The 19,568-nt window shown below is 44.1% G+C and overlaps 1 protein-coding gene across 4 annotated transcripts in view; it reads left to right on the top strand.

Moving 5' to 3' along the window:
* Positions 1 to 19,568, top strand: part of SGSM3 (small G protein signaling modulator 3) — a 44,332-nt gene that overhangs the window by 12,286 nt on the left and 12,478 nt on the right. For 3 of the 4 annotated variants that reach the window (XM_066596237.1, XM_066596238.1, XM_066596239.1), the window contains exons 2-11: positions 5,441 to 5,634; positions 7,079 to 7,164; positions 10,056 to 10,122; positions 10,238 to 10,446; positions 11,743 to 11,850; positions 12,537 to 12,680; positions 12,766 to 12,961; positions 13,233 to 13,378; positions 13,678 to 13,905; positions 16,133 to 16,187. In XM_066596237.1, the coding sequence (XP_066452334.1) occupies positions 5,613 to 5,634; positions 7,079 to 7,164; positions 10,056 to 10,122; positions 10,238 to 10,446; positions 11,743 to 11,850; positions 12,537 to 12,680; positions 12,766 to 12,961; positions 13,233 to 13,378; positions 13,678 to 13,905; positions 16,133 to 16,187 (1,261 nt within the window). In that variant the 5' untranslated portion in view covers positions 5,441 to 5,612. The remainder of the gene's footprint in view (positions 1 to 5,440; positions 5,635 to 7,078; positions 7,165 to 10,055; positions 10,123 to 10,237; positions 10,447 to 11,742; positions 11,851 to 12,536; positions 12,681 to 12,765; positions 12,962 to 13,232; positions 13,379 to 13,677; positions 13,906 to 16,132; positions 16,188 to 19,568) is intronic. The other variant, XM_066596241.1, reaches the window with a different exon arrangement.

Below are 19,568 nucleotides of genomic sequence, written 5' to 3'. Positions count from 1 at the left end.
CGGTGTATATACAGGAATATTCTAGCAAGCCTTGCCGATGGTGGCACACAGATGCCGTAAGTCTCCATGCCAAGTTCCACGCATTCAACCTTACATGCTGCCTGCTATTCGCTGCTCAGCTCCCATGTCACCGTGACCTTAGTGGCTCACTGAGCAGCATCCGGGATTTTATATCGAACGGATATACTTTCTAAAGCCTATTAAAAAAAAAAAAACAGGAACAGACACAATCGTATAATACCTCTTTAAAGCGGTTCCGCAGCCCCTCTGTATTGGGTATGGAGATGCCGCAAACACTGTCCCACCCGGCCTGCAGTAACAGTCCCTGCCTAGTAAGGATTGTGCACATGATCCATTCTAGTTACTAGGACATGTGCATCATACCAGCTGAGCATCGGATGGTTGCTTTGGCAATTGTCCCATCTCTCCATGCCTGATGTTCGATCTACTGGGGGAGAGGGACCGGATAATTTCTTTAAGGTAGATTCACATGTATGCAGCAGAACAGAACACAGGTCGTACTTTTAAAGGGCTTGCACAGGCCTCGCAACTCCTCTTCAGATGTCCTCTTAGGACATATGGTTGTCCCTGTTTGGCTCCCCTCTCTATGGCTAGAACAAAGAACCACTCGGACATTGGCCTGTCGTGTATTATAGGATGTCCGTTCATCTTCTGTATCAGACGCCACATGCGGTTATCCCAGCAAAATCAGCTGTTTGCCAGGTATGCCGTGAGTGGGACTTGGCATAATTAGCGGTTCACCACAACCCTCACATATTTAAAGGAATTGCACAGGTTGGCAGAACACCTTTGAGCCATTTTTAGTGACAACATAAGCAGTCCTCCATGTTTCTACACACTAGATTATCCTCATGTCATTGTTGTAACCCAGATGATGGGGATTTTTGAGCTGGAGCGGAAACCATTCTAGACTCAGTGCTCTTACTGCACACGATGGAGCAAGGCCCTTATGCAGCCGCATTCTGTTGTAATGTTCACCTCCTTGCGCCATTTATGTGATCTGAAGATGTGCTCACAGAACAGAGAAGTTGGTTTAGAAGTCATAGGAAGAAGTGATTTTTCAATAATCTGAAAATTGTGAAATGGCGCAGGTAATGGGACTAACTACATAGAGAAGGAATGGCATTTTAGGGGTCAGGTATGATGTTGCTAGTGGCCAGAGAATAAGATTGGAAAGCACATTGGAAAAACTTTTTTTTTTAAATTATTTAGGAGACGTACAAATTTAACATGAACATTTTGGTTTCCTGCACCAAGTCAAGATTGTAAAGGCTCATAGGTGTCAGAAGGTTAGATACCCCCTGAAATGACCCCATTTTAAAAAATACACAGAAATACAAATGTAATCACTGAGGGGGGTCAGGAGTATTTTGACCCCACAGTTTCTTTTCAGGAGTTAATGCAATTTAGAGGAGAAACAATAACATTTTATATTTTTGCAAATATGTCATTTTAAAGACTTTTTTTTTTCTATAGTGCACATGAAAATGAGGATTTGCTCCCTAAAATTTGTCCTGTGTTCAACAACACACCCATTTTGGCCCTACTCTTCTGTCTATATGCATAACTGGGACCAACTGAAAGGAGCAGCCGGTGGTTTTCAGAACAGACATTTTGCTTGAAGGTGATTTAGGCCCCATTGCCCACTTGTAGAGCCCTTGAGCGGCCAAAACAATGGAGAACCCCCACAAATGACCCCATTTTGAAAACTTAACCCCTTCACGAATTCATATAGAGGTGTATTTTGACTCCCCAGTTTTTGAACGAATCTGAGCAAAGCAGAAGGAAAAAATTACGATTTTAATTTTTGGCAATTGTGTCACTTTGAAAAGTTTTGTTTTTGTACAGCACACACAAGAATGAAGACTTTCACCCCAAAATGGATACCCCTCTTTGTCCTGTGTTCAGAAACATAGCCATTGTAGCCCCAGTCTGCTTACAGGACACATGGCTAGGCCTGTAATGGAGGGAACACCCTTTGGATCTCAGGGCACAACTGAATAAATTTCTAGCCTTAATGCTCACTTGTGCAGAGAAATTGACTCCCTAAAATTATCCCCCCATCCCCTTCTTTTTGGCATTCTCTAAATCTTAGATAAAAGTAATAATGTAAACTGTGTGGTATGTCTGAAAACAGGAATAATTACAGAGGCCTGGTTGGGATGGGCGCATAGGGCAATAAAACCGGGTATTCCTCCTGTCCCCATGCTTGCTACAAACCCGACACTTTTGGGGGGGGGGGGGGGGATTTCTTGACATCTGCTGCAGGGATGGGGTGTAAAAAGTGGCGCTCTGTGAGGCTTCGTAAGCTTGCAGAGGTGCGGCAGTCACACACAGAAGGCGTTCAACAAGCTGCTGCTGGAACTGCCGGATGGTGAGCGTTCCCGGGCTTCTTGTAAACTACGTATTACAGGTAGGGCTCTGAATAACGCCGGGCTCACAGGGCCAGATGTGGAATCCGCTTGCGAATGCCCGCAGCGGCTCTTAGCTGTGAGCCCGGCCGTGGCCCTGTGTACGGCCGTGTGATGTACTGTGCATAACTGCGTACTCACGCAGGCAGTCATGCGCAGTACACCTTCTTTGTTTATTTCCTGTGCAGTCGCTTAGCGCTGACGCGGGTACCCGCAGCCGATACACAGTGTAATTGCGTATAGGCTGCGGGTATATCCGCAAACATAGAGCCCATTGTGCTCTGTCGCAGATATCTATGGTAAAATAGAACATTGCGTTCTTTTTTTCTACAAGTGAATTACATAATTCCGACCCGCTAATGTGAGCAGAATTGTGTAATCCATTGCGATTGATTGATCCGCGTACTCCCACGGATCAAACGCATGCGTAATCCACAATTCCTGCCCGGTCATGTGAGACCGGCCTAAATTAGATTGGTACTTTTTTATCATGTGACCGAGAACCGCTCATCGAGGCCGCCGGTCACTGCTCCAGGCTCTCGTCTACCTTTGGTAGCCAAGAGCAAGGAGATTTAAAATTTCCAGGGCCCCCCCCCCCCCCCCTAGGTCCTGCACATGTGTCCGTCATTTTGCCAGTGGGTGTGTGCGCAGAAGCCAGGGAAGGTCTGTGGAAGTTGATGGTGTCTGGGTGCCTCCTCTAACTGATTGAATCGAAGAGGGGAGAATAAACTTCAACTTTTTTTTTAACTTTTATGTGATCGCTATTATCCATTGGATAACAGCTATCACGTGACCGGAGACCGCTCACCGCTGCCCTTGGTCGCTGCTGCAGGCTCTCTGCCACCTTTAGTAGCCAGTAGCAAGGAGATTTTAAATTTCCCAGGCCTTCCCCAATTCTGCGCTTTCGTCCGCCACTTTGCCAACGGGCGCATATGCCAAAGCTGGGGAAAGGTCCGCAGATAAAAATCCCATCCTGGGACATCGCCGGTGGCCTTAGGTAAGTAATTTCACCTCCCCTCACAGATTGGATCTATGATGGGAGGTGAAACTTTTTACTTTTACATGATCGCCATTATCCACTGGATAACTGCGATCACGTGCTACGTTTGGCAGTCCTCGGCTTTTGCGCATGTGTTCAACATTTTGTCAATGGACGCATGTGCAGAAGCCGGGATAAGGTCCTCAGATAGATCCAGGGCACCTTAGGTATGTAATTTCATCTATGATCCATTATGGGAGATGGGGAAAAAAAAACTTCTTACACTTTTTTTCTCAAATTTTTTTTTTTCTTTACATGATCGCTGTTAGTTAAAGGCGTTCGCGAGACCAGGGGCCGCATAACGAGCTCCCGTTGACCTCTCCCTGCTCTTGGCTAACTTTTTGACCCAGAAGCAAGGAGGTTTTAAATTTCCCGGGCTTCCAGAGCTTCTGCGCATATGCCTGACCTTTTACGTCTGGCGCATGCGCACAGAAGACGGTGTCAGGTCCTTGCAGGACCAAAAAGCCATGGGACATCACGGAGGATGAAGGGGAGTAGTTTCAGTTCCCCTCATAGGTCTGATCCATGAGAGAAGATGAAACTTAAAACTTATTTAACTTTAAAAAAAAAAACTTTTTTGCGATCGCCGTTATCCATTAGATAGCCCCCGATGGCCGATAGCAGAGAACGGTCATGCTCCAAAACCCCGCAGCTTTAGTCTGCAGGGCAAGCGTGTTTTTACAGCCCTGCAGATTAAAGTCCAGACACCCAGGACATGAAAACACCTATGGGTGGTAACTAAGGGGTTAGAATTTATCTCTGCATATCAAAAGTGTGAAACTTGTCCTGCCTGCGGGAGGTGCAAAATATCTTTAAAAAAAACAAAACAAAACCCTGGCAGTGAAATAACAATTTTGGAGCATCTTTTCTTGAAACTCTGTTATACCGTTATTCATTGTGGTAAAGCACAGACATGGTACTTTGATAGGTTGGTGTTGTCATTTTCCTAGTCAAACTGGTGTGTATGCAGTCAGGAATTTAAAAAAGGAGGGGAAGCTTTTTTTTTTTCTTGGGATAACTCATCAATTGTTAATTGCTTGGGGACCCACCGCTGGAGATCCTTGGTGATGAGCTGATCACCTGGAACACTGCCAGTGCAGCCGGATGTCGTCATGGAGTTTGGCGGAAGGGCCCTAGCTGGCTTCATTCATCAGGAGCTGAAGCTGGCTATTACACTTGCAGCACTTCCGCCTCTGACATTGGGGGCGGACGTGAAAGTGTAATATCTGCTTCAGCTCCTGATCATTTCAATGGGATTGAAGCTAGCCTGGGCGCTCCCGTTCCCTATGACAGTGGGCCAGGCGATCAGTTCATTGGCGATGATCTTGAGCGGCATGTCCCCAGTGATTGATTAATAATTTTTGGCTGGAAAATCCCTTTAATAAGCAATTACACATTATCTTGTCCCTAAAGGCCTTTTTACACAGATCGATGATTGCGCATGCACCTTCGATTTCCCAATCAATGGCCAATGTAAACATGTCAGCAATCAGCCAACAAACGCTTCATTGATGCCTGATTGCATCATTTACGTGAGCAAATAAAATGCTCGCTCGTCAGCAGCGCACCTCTCTGTGTAAACAGGGAAAAGCTGCTGATCAGTGACAGCTATATGGGAGCAAGCTATTGTTTTAATGATCGTCCCAATACTAGCAGTCATCTGCTGGGTGTAAATGGCAGTGACAAGCGCCGATCGAGATGCTATATAGTCCGTTTATGCTCCTTTTAATATGCTGGAAATCTGCCCACATAAAAGGGCCTTTAGTCTGGTAACACTTTATATTCTGGACAGTGTATGTATTATTTATGAAGCCATTTGTATAGACTTGACATGCAGTGACTCGGTGAATCATCACTAAGCTTGTGTGCATTGGGCTTGCCCTTAGGGTGCATAGAATGAGAACAAAACCACAACCTCAGGCTTGGCCAGGAATTGTTAAACCCTCACATTTGTTTTTGGTTTTTACAGGTAACATCTGCTGCCAAAGTTCCACCTCCTATGAACTCCCGATGCCACATCCACACCTCGTGATCACCACCAGTCCCTTCCCTATGCTCAATACAATCCTCTGAAGACTGCATCCTTGTACATTTCCTGAGGCAACAATACATACGGTGCCTGCAGAATTTACTCTGGCACAATGTCAGGTACGGGTGGCTCAGGTATAGTCTCTGTTCTATTGAGGCACACTGATTGTTAGTTTTTATGCGCAATAGATATAAAGTGATAGCTACACCCTAAACATGCAAACAACGGTTTCAGATGGCTTAGTCTGTTTGTTTCATCATATGTATGTACTATCCACACACTGAACAGTGTAGTGGCCCTTTTACACGGACTGTCGGGTAAACGAATGCACGAGCGCTGATGTCACCTCTAAGGCTATTAGCACTCGTGCAGAGCATTTACACTGACAGCCTTCACCGCTGGATCGTGGGCTTATTGCTCAGCGCTTCACCTTCTATTTGAAGCACTGAGCGGGGGCGTTTATACAGAATGACAAGCCCGTGATCCAATGGTGTTTTTTATGCTGACTGAAAGGCCGAATGCACACGGCTGGGTCGGATCCCGCAGCGAAATCTGACCCGGTGCTCAGCGGTGACCCCTGTGTACCTGTCCAGATTTCTTCTTATTTGTATGAGGATGTCTCGGCTGGCACACGTGCAGTACAGATAATGCCACGCTGCAATGAGGCGGATTCCGCGGCCCATCCACAGTCACTTCAATGGAAGCCGTCCGCGTGGAATCCACGCTGAAATACAACACGCCGCAATTTTCCCTCCGCAAGCGGAAAATCACAATTGGTTTCCGCTTGCGGACATAAAAAAGCGATTTTTCTATAGCATGTTTATTGGCAGTATTTGCTGCGGAATTTGGAGGTGGATGCCTGCTTCGGATTCCGCAATGCAAATACGCCCGTGTGCATTGGGCCGAAGTCAGCAATTAAAAACCTGTGAACGAATAGTGAGTGTTTTTGGGTTTTTTTGTGTTTACACAGGACGATTATCACTTAAATTCATTCGATTGAATGGTTTTTGAGTGATAAATGCCCCATGTTAATGGCCCATAAGAATAGTTTCAGGCAGTCTCCAAACACTATCTACAAAAGGGGTTCTGCATCTAGATAGCCTTCAACACTTATCTCAGGGGTCACCATATGTTGGTCACTTTATTGGAGCTACCACACGTTGTCCATCAGTGTAGACAAATGTTCCAGACAAGAAATACAGTGAACTGTGTAACATCAGGTAGTTGGCTTTCACTGAAAGAAATGATTCAGATAAGCACCAGTTCACATGGGCGTAATTTAACTGAGTATTATGCACACATAAATGAAGTCCATGAAAGTACATTGATTTTCATTGAGGAAATGGAACAAAACAAGAGAACCAGTTCTGAGCTAATTAGAAGTGGATGCCCTTCAGGAAATGTAGAAACGTCATGAAATATGTGTACTATTTGGTACAAAATTACTTGTGTAATGGCCAAATGTAGTGTTTGCCTACTTGATGTTAGATGTATCTTTGTATATTTGTTCTAACACCTGTTTTTGTAATAAAATCTCTGTTTTCTGCTAATGTTCTTTTGCATTCAAACTATTTTTAGGGAGTTACACCCCGTCTCCAGGTGGTCCTTTCTCGGCCCTTACACCAAGCATGTGGCCACAGGACATACTTGCAAAATATACTCAAGTAAGTATGAAGTAGAAGCAAAAACTCCACTTGGCTACATTTTGCATTATTAGGCAGTTACACAATATGCATACAGAGCTGTGTTACGGAAACTTGCTGTGGTGTGCTCTGTCCACATGGTTAAAGTTAAAATTATATCTGATTTCTGCTATCGGAGAGCAATTTTCAGATGACTGCTGTGGTGAGTTAAAGGGAATTTGTCACCAAATCACGAGCAGCATAAACCCGAGATAGATATGTACATTACCCCCGTGGATGTTTTATTCTGAAATGCTGCAGCATTTCATTATAAACATACTTTGAAGTTGACTCGGCACTGAGCTTTGAATTGGAGCCTTGTACAGCGTTGACCGCAGCACTGAAAAGGCAGAACTAAACTCTGTAAAAAAAAAAAAAAAAAAGCCTGTTGGAAGGAGGCCTTAGCGGTGTCCAGCAAAGGACCTGAGTGAGATACCGCCGACTGTTAAACCAGGCCCACAGAGAGGTACAGATTGAACAGTATGCTACAAAACTATTGGATTGATGTTCCAACAGTATGTAGATATATTGGATGCTCAAAAAGGCCTTTAATGCTCCAAAGTATGATATTGGGATGCGCTCTTAAAAATGACAGAGCTCTTAATAATCCAATTATAAAATCCACAGATATGGCTTATGCTTGAAGCGTTTCTTTGGCCATACGGACAGAACATCAGCAGCTTAATGTGAAAATATCACAGAACCGCTCTTGGTAGTTAATGATGTAGTACTTGGTTTCAGGCGGAGCCAAACCTTAGTCGTGTTAACCCACAGTTGGGTAACTTCTATGGAAAACGGAGGCCTCCTAACATGTCTTTAAAAAGACACAGGGCTGAGACCCAATCCTCTCCATTGACACCCTGGAGTTGCTAATATACACCTGAGGCACAATCGCCCTGTATATATATCGGACAAGGCAGATGGAGGCGGGGGAATAAACCTAAGATGCACATTCAAACATTATTAGGCAATGAATGTCGTATAAGCAGATACAGACATCAGTCCTGATGGTGAACTGATGTTAGAAAAAGAAAATAACAAATTAATACATCAGCTCTGATAGTCAGCTGGTGTCAGCATGAACCCGATGACAAATTTCCTTAGATATCAGAGATTTGTTGCAGATTTTTAGTGGGGATCCAGTGCCGTACACATGCATGGAGTTTTGAAAATTCCACCCACATGTAGTGGTCAAGACTGGGTATGGGTGGGGGTCAAGCTGGGCCTCTGCTCAGGGGTTCCACCCCAAGGGGGCCCCCAGACAATCTGAGGCAATGCCAATGTCTAAGTGTACAGACATGTTGCGACACCCTCCCTGAGCAGTGAAGTAGGAATAGGAGTTGCAGGGATCGTAATTGCAGGGCCCTCCCACTACTAACATGAACTTGCACACGATAAACAATGTGCTGCCTTCTTCCTGTCACTACAGAAGGCCCCTGAGCTGTCACCTATTGAAAATCTCTCGGTAGACTCGGTGTGTAATGTGCCCTCCCAGCCCTGCTATATGTACTACAGGTCTCAGTCGGCCATGGAATGTTTACACTGAATTATCCTGACATCCAAATTGTCTTCACTGCTGTGTGAGGAGCACTCCACCTTTCCAGCAGTGAAAGGGTTACAACCCAACGCATTTCAGCAGTTGTTTGCCAGGGTTGGTGGTTGCTGTTTGTGCTGGGCGACACATTCTTCTGACTGAGTTAATTATGCAGGATTAATAATGGGATATTTTAATAAACTGGATAGTTATGGATGTAGGGATACCAATTTACTGCATGCAGTTGGAAAGGGTGTTTTTGTTTTACTTTTTTTTTATCTTTACATGAAGATAAAATAAGGATCTTTTATTTAATTATAAATTTTTTTTATTAGGCCTAGTGCCCACGGCTATGACAGGCTTCGCAAGCGGAATTCCGCAGCGGAGTCCATCGCGCCCCCCTACCCTAGAGACCCCATACTCTCCTCCGGATCTGCTGCCCGATGTCCTGCATCCCGTGGCGGCTCGTATGCACAGTACAGCGCGTGAACCCGCCGTCCATGTCACGTGACCCGGGCGTCGGTGGACGGGAAAACGTTTTCATGCTATCTACCGCTGTGCTACAGCGGAAGATAGCGTGGCGGACAGCTTTCATTGACTGCAATGGAAGCCGTCCGCGCATACGCCCACGGCAAATAGAACATGCCGCGGGTGATTTCACGGGGCGGAATTCCACGGTGAGCATTGCGCTATTAGGTTCAATAGAACCTAATAGCTGCGGGGCAACGCCCTGGATTTCCGCTGCGTGATACGTGGCGGAAATCCGTTCGTGGGAATTGGGCCTTAGTCCCCATAGGGGAGTTGAACTTGCGATTTTTCTGATCACTTATGCTGTATATTGCATTATACTATATTTTAACAGCCTGCCTATTAAAGACACAGGCAGTTCTTTAATAAGTAAACAGTCATGGCAGCTCTGGGAACCTTCAGAAGTTCCCAGGCTGCCATGACACCTGGATGGCAAACCCACGATCATATTGCAGGGGGGCCATTTGGGACATTTATATCCCAATTGGGACATTTAAATGCAGCTGTTGCCGGTGAGAGTCTGCTGTCAAAGACAGACGATATCCATTATGTATGGAGTGGTTTCAGCTCCTGAACCTGCTCCGCACACATTGTAGGCAACTATATACGTGCTAAATGCACAAGGTATGTGCGACGTGAAGGGGTTAAATTCAAGATTGCCATGGATCCGATCTATTATGGAACATGCCAGATTGTCAGAATTTCTGAATTATCAGAGGATATTTTTAAAAATTTACAGTTGTTTATACATTCTTGTTCTAAAGCATTTTCTGTTCAAGTGTTTGCTATGAATTTTTTTTCTTCTCCCCAGAAGGAGCAGACTGTAGATCAGCCAGAGTTTCGCTATGATGAGTTTGGATTTCGAGTAGATAAAGAAGGTGAGAATCCTGGGTATTAAGTAATGTCATGGAACTTTCTATGCAGTGTGGGATTAGGATTCTTTTTGTGTTACCTGTTAACTTTGCATTACTTTATACTCTTCATATGTTGCAGATGGTGCAGAACCAAATTCAAGTAAGTTATTGGGAATTCCGCTCACAGAAGATCCCCAGCAAAGGTTAAAGTGGCAGGCCCATCTAGAATTCACTCACAACCATGATGTAGGAGACCTCACGTGGGATAAGATTGATGTAACTCTCCCCCATTCTGACAAGTTGCGCTCCCTCGTGTTAGCTGGAATCCCCCACAGCATGAGACCACAGGTAATCTATATAAAGATATTTTACACCAAAAGGATTAATCTCTTTTAACCCCCTTAGTAACAAGCCTATTTGTTTGCTTTAAAGGGGTTATCCAGGAAGCACCCGCCAGGATACATCTGGGTCAGAGCGGAAGCGCTGCTCCAACCCCTGTGTAGTGGCTGGTGCTCATTATTGCAAGTGCAGCTCCCATTGATTTTAATGAAAGCTGCGCTTTCATTAACGAGCGCCAGCCACTACACAGGGGTCGGAACAGCACTTCCACTCTGACCCAGCTGTATCCTGGAGCGTGCTTCCTGGATAACCCCTTTAAGGACGAAGCGATTTTCATTTTTTGCATTGCAAGAGCAAAAGCAAATAGCTGTATGTGCAGATTGGAGTGAAAAATGATGACTTTCTTATCTGGGTCAACATGATTACTGTTATACCAAGTTTATATAGATTTTTAAATGATGTTTTAAAAACATTTTTTACAGTGTTCACCTTGCATAATAAATAATGAAATATTTTCATTTACTGGGTAATTACAAACACAGTAATACTATTATGTGCTGATTTTTTTGGGGGAAAAATTGGCATTTTATCTTTCTACCACTCTAGAATTCTGCTTATGTAGTGCATTCTACTAAGCCTTATGATAGCGGTCTATTAGCTTCTGCAGGAGGTGGGCCTAATACATTAAGTTACACGGCAGACATGGAGGTCTTTGTCAGGCTTCTGGCTGCCAAAGAAACTCGTAACTACCTTGCAATCGTACTGTGGGGTGCCAATGGGTGATAAAAGGAGCCCGTGTTCCTCGGGCGTACATGCTGAAGTTGCCATTGATTGTGGTATATAAGGGGTTAGCTCTCAGGATCTGCGGTTTTCCCGCTCCTGGTGGTTAGAGCAGAAGTCCATTAGGGAAGTCAGTAAATGGGCATATTGGCTGTCACTATGGGGTTAAACAATGAATATTACTGTGCCTGACAGGTCTTCCTTACACAGAGTGTACCTCCATATAGTGTCCTCCCCTGTAATAGGTGCCTGTCAGAGTTCTCCATCCTGCATAAGGCAGCAGCTGAGCGACCGGAGATCACCACAACCGCTGGCTCTGTGGCATTGGACCAGATGCAATTAAGAGTGGCAGTTGTTCACACTTCCATTCATTTTAAATGCCTTCCCACTTTCCCTGGCTTTATAACCAGACTTCAGAAGCTTTTTCTGGAATAATTAGCAATCTCTATTCTCTCAGTTTACAATTCAGTTATTTCCAGTGGTTGTGTAAAGTACTGCAAACATGGAACTCTTGTTATTCTCCAGCTTTGGATGCGACTCTCAGGTGCCTTACAGAAGAAGAGGAATTCAGAGATGACGTACCGAGATATCGTTCGGAACAGCTCCAACGATGAGACTCTAGCTGCTAAACAGGTACAGAAGGCATTGATCCACGTTTACACAACCAGATATGACATTTTCACCTCCTGTTACTTGGGGCTTGTTCATACTTCCCATGTTGACAATGTTTTTCTGGCCTTCATACAATGGCAAAATATGTACCTATTGAGAACTGGATACTGCTTAGTTGCTCAGTTTTGATGTATGATACTGCAATGTAGCTCTCCATAGAGAGAACTATAGGAATATTTTCTTAGAACAGTTGTGTTTTTTCCTTCCCTTCTGTATTTGGTGTTGACACTGCACTGCAGTTCTTAAATTGTGCGGCTTCAGTACATGTAACTGAATACTATTGTAAGGTATGAAAGAGCAGTATTCATGGATGTCCTTGGCTGGCAACTGCCTTATCCCATATGTTTCTTTATTCACTCCCACTGCTTCTATGTGTCTTTCTGTTGCCTCCCAACATAGGAGATTACTATATACAGTTTTCAGTACAGTAAAAAGACATTTGCACAGACACCTACAGTACATATTCATGTATATATCTGCCATCAGCATTGCAAAAAATAATTGTTCTGTGAAAGTGGTGTATTTGACGCTACTGGAGAACCTATTTAATATGCGTACATGCCAGTATTATACAAATGTGTTGTCTGGCATCCTGACTGCAATTCATTGACCCAGCTGAGATATAAATGTTCTTGCCTTGTATTCAGATCGAAAAGGATTTGCTTCGCACTATGCCCAGCAATGCTTGTTTCTCCAATCTGCAAAGTGTGGGTGTGCCTCGTCTCAGAAGATTGCTACGTGGCTTGGCATGGTTATACCCAGACATTGGGTATTGTCAAGGCACAGGCATGGTAAGTTTCACATGACTGGTTGCATTTTATAGCATGCATTGTTGTAACTGAGATGTGCACTCTTTGACGATCTCCATGTTTTCAGGTGGCTGCATGCTTACTGCTCTTCTTAGAGGAGGAAGATGCTTTCTGGATGATGAGTGCTATCGTAGAAGACTTGGTGCCAGCTTCTTATTTTAGCACCACCCTGATTGGTGTTCAAACAGATCAGCGGGTACTAAGACACCTCATTGTTCAATACCTCCCACGACTGGACAAGCTACTACAGGAACATGACATTGGTGAGACTTTCTGTATGTGCTATAACATGGATTCTTTATTTGCTAACTCTAATGCGCAGTTCTAATATGAATACCGAGCAGGATTATCCTGCATTCTAAGGAATGCTAGCATTGATTACGCTATAGTTTTTTTTTTCTGGTGCTTGGCCATTTTAGGCACTTTTTTATGGATGCCCAAGTCGCACACGTTCTTGCTGCATTATTTGGATATTTGCTTACCATTGTGCATGAATTACCTCTTCTCTTGTCTCTTATGTCTTGCTATCTGCAGAGCTGTCCCTCATCACTTTGCACTGGTTCCTCACTGCATTTGCCAGTGTAGTGCACATCAAACTGCTCTTACGGATCTGGGATGTTTTCTTCTACCAAGGTTCTCTTGTCCTGTTCCAAACCACCCTAGGCATGCTAAAACTTAAGGTAACGTTTGGTCTGTGAAAAAATATTTTGCTAACCATTCGCCTTTTTGTGAATCCATTGTGTTGTAATGTAGTTACTTAGATATGCAGAAGTGGCTGATATTTGCTCCATGGTAAAGGAAGTACATGTAGCATTAGAAACCATATTCCTGATGCTGGGCACAGTTAATGTTATGATAGTAGTTGTATGTTGGACATAGAGCCGCATAAACCAGCATTCTTGAAAATGAGATACAGGTACTAGCCTCTCTTTGTAGAATTGCTGTAACAGGTTTTTCCTGATATTTTTCCTGCCTAAAGGAGGAAGAGCTCATCCAGTCTGAAAACTCTGCTGCTATCTTTAACACTCTGTCGGATATTCCTACTCATATTGAGGATGCAGATGTTCTGTTGCGGGAAGCCATGATGATTGCAGGAACCCTCACGGAAGTTATGATTGAAGCTCAGAGACGCAAACATCTGGCTTACCTCATTGCAGACCAGGGTCAGCTGCTTAATTCAACTGCTGCTGTCACTAACCTTTCTAAGGTGAGGGGAAGTGATTTTATGGATATTGTGGTTAGAGATGCTAGGTAAAGCCTATAAATGCTGGTTTTGTGAAATGGAAATGTCTATAAGAAAATATTGATCACTTCCTAAACAAATGTACGGTGCTATCTGTTTGGTGGAAGGCAAAATATGGTCTAGGACTGTTAACGAACAGATATATTTGTTGTCTCCATAGGGATATATACATACATGTTCTTGTCTGTATCGTTTAAAACAATGTACAGAAAATGACTGGCACCACACAGTTCATGATGATAAACTTCTGCACACTGGACTAAAGACCCATTTAGATGGGACGAGTGTCGGGCAAACGATGCCCGGTACTCGTCCCTCCACATGCTAGCTCCTGTTCACGGGCACTGGTATCACTGTCTCACAGAGGGGCAGCAGGAGGGGATTTCACTCCTCGTGCTCTTCCACCCCTCTCCATTGACCTAACGTAGCGGCTGTTCAATACTGAATGGCTGCTATTTACACTCAGCGATTTGCTCATCGTCCATCGTTTATACTGCATAAACGATGGATGATGACCAGATCGCTGATCACTCAGTGTAGATAGCAGTCGTTCAATACTGAACGGCCGCTATTTTAAGGCAATGGAGAGGGGCAGGGGAGTACAAGGAGAGAAATCTCCTCCTGCTGCCCCGCTATGAGACAGCAATACTAGCGCCTGTGCAAGTGCATGAGAGCTAGTATGTGCGGGGACGAGTGTCGGGCATCATTTGCCTAACACTTGTCCCATCTAAATGGGCCTTAAGCAATGAACATACACAATGAGAGAGTGTGTGCAAGAGAAGCTGACTGAATAACATGCACAATAATATAAAAATCAAGAAATCTTTATTAAGAAACTACATATAAGCTAAAAACACTTTTAAAACAAACATAGCAACCACTGGTGGTGGTGTACAATATACACATTCTACTTACTCTTCATAGAATGCTAATAACATACGAAGTTACAATTACTATGGGAGAATATATATTTAAAGCAAGCTTTTTTTTTTTTTGGACTTACCATAAAATGATTCTCGTCACGTTCATTGGGAAACACAACTGAAGACCGGGAAACACAACTGTAAGAGAAGATTGTCTTGAAGGGGTAGGTGCCACAGGGAGTTGATGAGTAGGTCAACGAGATCCACGTACCAGGCTCTGTGAGACCAATCCAGAGCCAGAAGGACCACTAGAAGATCTTCCAGTTTGTTCTTTTTCAGGAGTCTAGGTATGAGTGGGAACAGGGGAAATATGTTGTTGAGAAAGGGGACAGCCACAATCCCCTTGGAGTGGAGAAGAGCCACCACTGATGCCAGAATTTTTTGTGAACCTTCAGGAAACCGTTGCCGATCCAAACAGGAGAGCCACAAACTGGTAGTGTTCCGATTGAATTGCAAAGCAGAGAAAACACTGATGCACTTTGTGGATGGGCACATGGATGTATGCGTCTTTGATGTCGATTAACTACAGGAATTCCCCTCATTCCATGGATACAATGACAGACTGCAGCGACTGCATGAGAAAATGCTCGACTTTTACAATTTATATATTCACTTTTTTTCAAATCCAGAAGGGGCGGACGGATTCGTTCTTCTTCAGCACCACAAAAGCCCTGAAATAAAACCCAGTGAAACGCTCTGCAGGAGGAACTGGAATGATGACTCTCTGGCCGAACAGATCGCATATTGCCTGATCCAAAGTGTTGATCGATGAAGGGAATGTCAGAAGTCTGGACCTCAAGAAATGGTCCGGAGGACAGTTAACAAACCCTATGGCATAGCCTGAGGAAATGACTTCCTGGACTCTGGCGTCTGACAAATGGGTTAACCAAGTGTTTCTGAATCAGAAAATTCACCCAACCACCTTCACTGACTGGGGTGGTGGCTGTCCTTCATGCACAGGATTTTGTATAGGAGGACTGTGAGGTGTGTGGACAAGGGACTCCAGGAGGGTTGTCTTTTCTTTCACATACTTTCTTAAACAATGTATCACGTTGTTTAGTGTTAACCTTATATAACTTGTTATTCCGTCCCTTTGTGCTATGTTGTGTTCAGCTGTGACATTTATTTAGTTGATCTGCTGGTTACACATACAGTATCCTTATCCTCCTGGACTATATGTGATAAGTAGCTAAATATGGCAATAAGCCACTTTGGCCTATTACAGTACTAAGAAAATAATCTTTTTTTTTTTTTCTGTATGTCTTCAGATTATGAGAAGGCAGAGTCAGCGCAGGAAGTCTGGGATTACCACACTTTTATTTGGTAGGTATTTTACCTGTGATTTAACATATTCATGCTGCCTTAGTATTATACATTTAAAAAGGTTTTTGTTTAGAAATCCTGTTCTCATATACTCTGTTAGAGAATTCTGTTCAGAATCCCCATCTGTTTGCCTGGATGGAGAACAGTTACAGAAGCGTGTCTTGTTCTGGATGACCTGTCCTGTTGTCCATTACAGACTGTACATTGTTTTGAATAGGGAGTGTGTAATTCTTATCTCCTGGTTTCACCTCTTATTAGTGCTGATTTTCAGGGGTCCCAGCATGGGCACACTTTTTGCTAAGTTTGTCAAAGGACACTTCTAAAAAGTTATGGTTGTTAAAAGCCTCTTTATAAAGAAACTGATACATAATCAGGTTACTGCTAGAATTTCATATTAGATGATAACTTCTGATCTCCATCCTTCTGTGTGATCTGTAGTATATACAATGAACTCCTTCCTGCCCACTTTAGATGCTGTATCTCCCTCTCCAAAGAGGAGCTTTTTTTTTTTTTTTCTAAATGAGGTAGAAGCCAAATTTCCTCATTTTGGGAGAAAGAAAATTCCTTTCAGACTCCAATATGCATCATGACCACTAGGTCCGTATAAACCCACTCCGTGATGTGTCAAGCTCAAGTGCCTGGAAGACAACACACTGTTCGACAATCCGGTCTTTGTGACAAATTTCCTTGTCTTTCCCCATGGTAGAGACGCCTACTCAGGACCTGTCAAGCCTGCCCTGCGCTCCTATTCCCCTTCTTGCTGGAGTAGATATCCAACTGGTGGTCCGAAGGCATGTTGTGCTGCAGCAGTGCTCACTCTGTAATGGCATTACACTCATTTGCCAACTTTGAAAAACTGTTTGGGTATGCCAGTTCAGGACTAGCTGCCCTGGCACTCTTCCTTCTAACTGTCACTCAGCTAGCTGCCTGATCATTCTTCCCAACGAGTGCCTGCTCAGTGAGCAGCAGACTTGTTTCTGTGGTGCCAATGAATCTGTGTTGCAAGCTGCACATTTACATCCAGGATCTGGGCTTCCAAATGCACAACACGCTCACATTTCATACAGCAGTATACACCCGGCTGTTCAAGGATTGCATGCATGGCACAAGATGTGCACTGGACCTCATTGTCAATCATGGAGCTCATTCCAAATGGGGATCGTACAGATAGGTTAGATAAAAGTAATATATGCAAGTGAAAATTTAAATAAGCACTAAATAAATATAATAAAGTCCCTGAATCTAAAGTGACTAATCTCAAGTCACACACTAAAGAAACAGAAATATGAAACTAAGAAAACATGCTAAGAAAGTTGGTTGCTAGTTGTTGAAAAGTTAATTAAAACTATACTCCTTAAGTGAAAAGAAAATGTTAACAAGCTACGGTTATCTCTCTAACTTCTAACATAATTATATGTTGTATACCCATTTTTATTCTTGTGGAGGAAACTGTATTTAAAGTGTTTTTTTTCCAGCAACTCTGCCAATTTTGTCCTTATGCTGTGGCTGACATTGCAACTGCACCCAAATTTACAGAAATCGGTAGCACTATAATACCTTCCACAGAGTGGCATAGTTTCTGGACAAAAAAAAGTAGTCTTTCTCGTCCGTATCGTAGGAGGACACAGTTGAAGGCGGTGGGTTTAGCTACTGGCATTAGGAGGCGGATGTAAGCGTTGGCTCCTTCTACTTGCCATTTTCCTTCTGCAGGCACCAAGCCAACCAGTTTTAGCTTGGTGTCCGTAGGAGACAGGCATTTTTATCAACGGTCTTCAAAAACCTCTTGAATTCAGGGAATACAGGGCACAGGATTCTCTATTACCCCACCGAGGAGGATGAACAGAGTAAAGTTTACCCTTCTGTTGCCTGCCCTAACCTCAAAAGAAAAGGAGGCATTAACTTGGACATTACCTGCGAGCCATAATGTGCGTCTTTTTATTGGAGCACCTCCTTCCTATTTAATGACAGGCGAATACAGGAGTGTACACTGCTGGAGCTACAGAGTCCATTTTCCTCCTTCTCCTAAGGGGTATCAACCCTGCAAAGAGGTAATTATTCGCTCTCCTTCCCTTTCCTGACCACTACAGTCCCCGTCCTCTTACTAAGAGAACAAATAGGGACAAAAGCTGCAGGACTATCATATGCATCAGCATACCTGAACAAGGACCTCTAAGGTTTACCTTTTCAGGGGTCTCCTCTGGTCAGTTGCAGCCATGAGGAATTTGTACCAGCCACCTGCAGTTTGCAGGGGTGGTACTTTCTAAGCTGCCTTTTGGTGTTGGATCTTTGCACAGGGCCACAGCTGCTTGTGTCCTGCAATGCCTTTTCCCTCAGACAGGGGTGGGAGGTTGGGCCTTAATCGGCCCATGGTTGACATCTCTGACAGCTGCGTTTTCTCCTCCCTTCCTTGCTACTGCTTCGCCAGACAGCACTACAGATTCAGCTCCGGCAGGCACAAAACAATGTAAGGCAGGATTTCCTCTGTTCTCCACCAAACACTGCACTCTGTGCCTTTCTCCACTTGGTCATTCATTCAAATTACTATTAATTCAAGGCCCTTCCATTCGGGTTGACCATGGCCCTCTGAGTCTTCACGAATGTTCTAGGGTCACTAATGGCTATCTTCCACTCTAAGGGGATAGTGGCCATTCCATTTTTCGATGATATCCTGGTAAAAGCCCCAACCCTGTCGGCCAGTGTGGAGAGTCTCCACATCACTCTGGATACACTGTCTAGTTTCAGAAGGATGATCAACCATCCCAAGTCTTCCTTCACACCGTTGCAACAGCTGAATTTTCTGGGTCTCTCCTTCAACACGGCACAAGCCCATGTACTACAGCCGATGCCAAAACTACTTCTCCTCCAGAAACACGTGCGCTTTCTACAAACTTCGATTCCTGTGACCTTTCATCGCTGCATGAGAGTGCTTGGGTTGATGGTCTCGTCCTTTTGAGGCGATTCCTTTCGGCCAATTACACGCTCTGAGAGGATGGTCCCTTGGAGATCAAAAGATTTGAATACATCTGCAGACTCAGCACTCCCTGCTTTGGTGGCTGGAGTCCCCACAGATCTATCTGAGGCACTCCTTTCTGACCCTCTAATGGCAAGTACTCACTATGGATGCCATCTACACTACCAATAAATGTGGTGGAACTTTGGGCCATTATCCTGTCCCTTCATCACTTTGTAATCCCGCTGACAGGGCTACCAGTTTGGTTTCATACCGACAACAGAACAGCCATCGCTTACATAAATCATGAAGGCAGGACTCGGAGCATCAAAGTCATTGAGGAAGCAGTAAAGATCTTGACTTGGGCTGAATATCTCATTCCAGCGCTCTCGGTAGTCCACATACTGAGAATAGACAACTGGATAGCCACC

Source organism: Eleutherodactylus coqui, chromosome 3 (assembly GCF_035609145.1).
Source record: "Eleutherodactylus coqui strain aEleCoq1 chromosome 3, aEleCoq1.hap1, whole genome shotgun sequence".
Lineage (NCBI taxonomy): Eukaryota > Metazoa > Chordata > Amphibia > Anura > Eleutherodactylidae > Eleutherodactylus > Eleutherodactylus coqui.
This window is presented reverse-complemented; position numbering and strand designations above follow the sequence as displayed.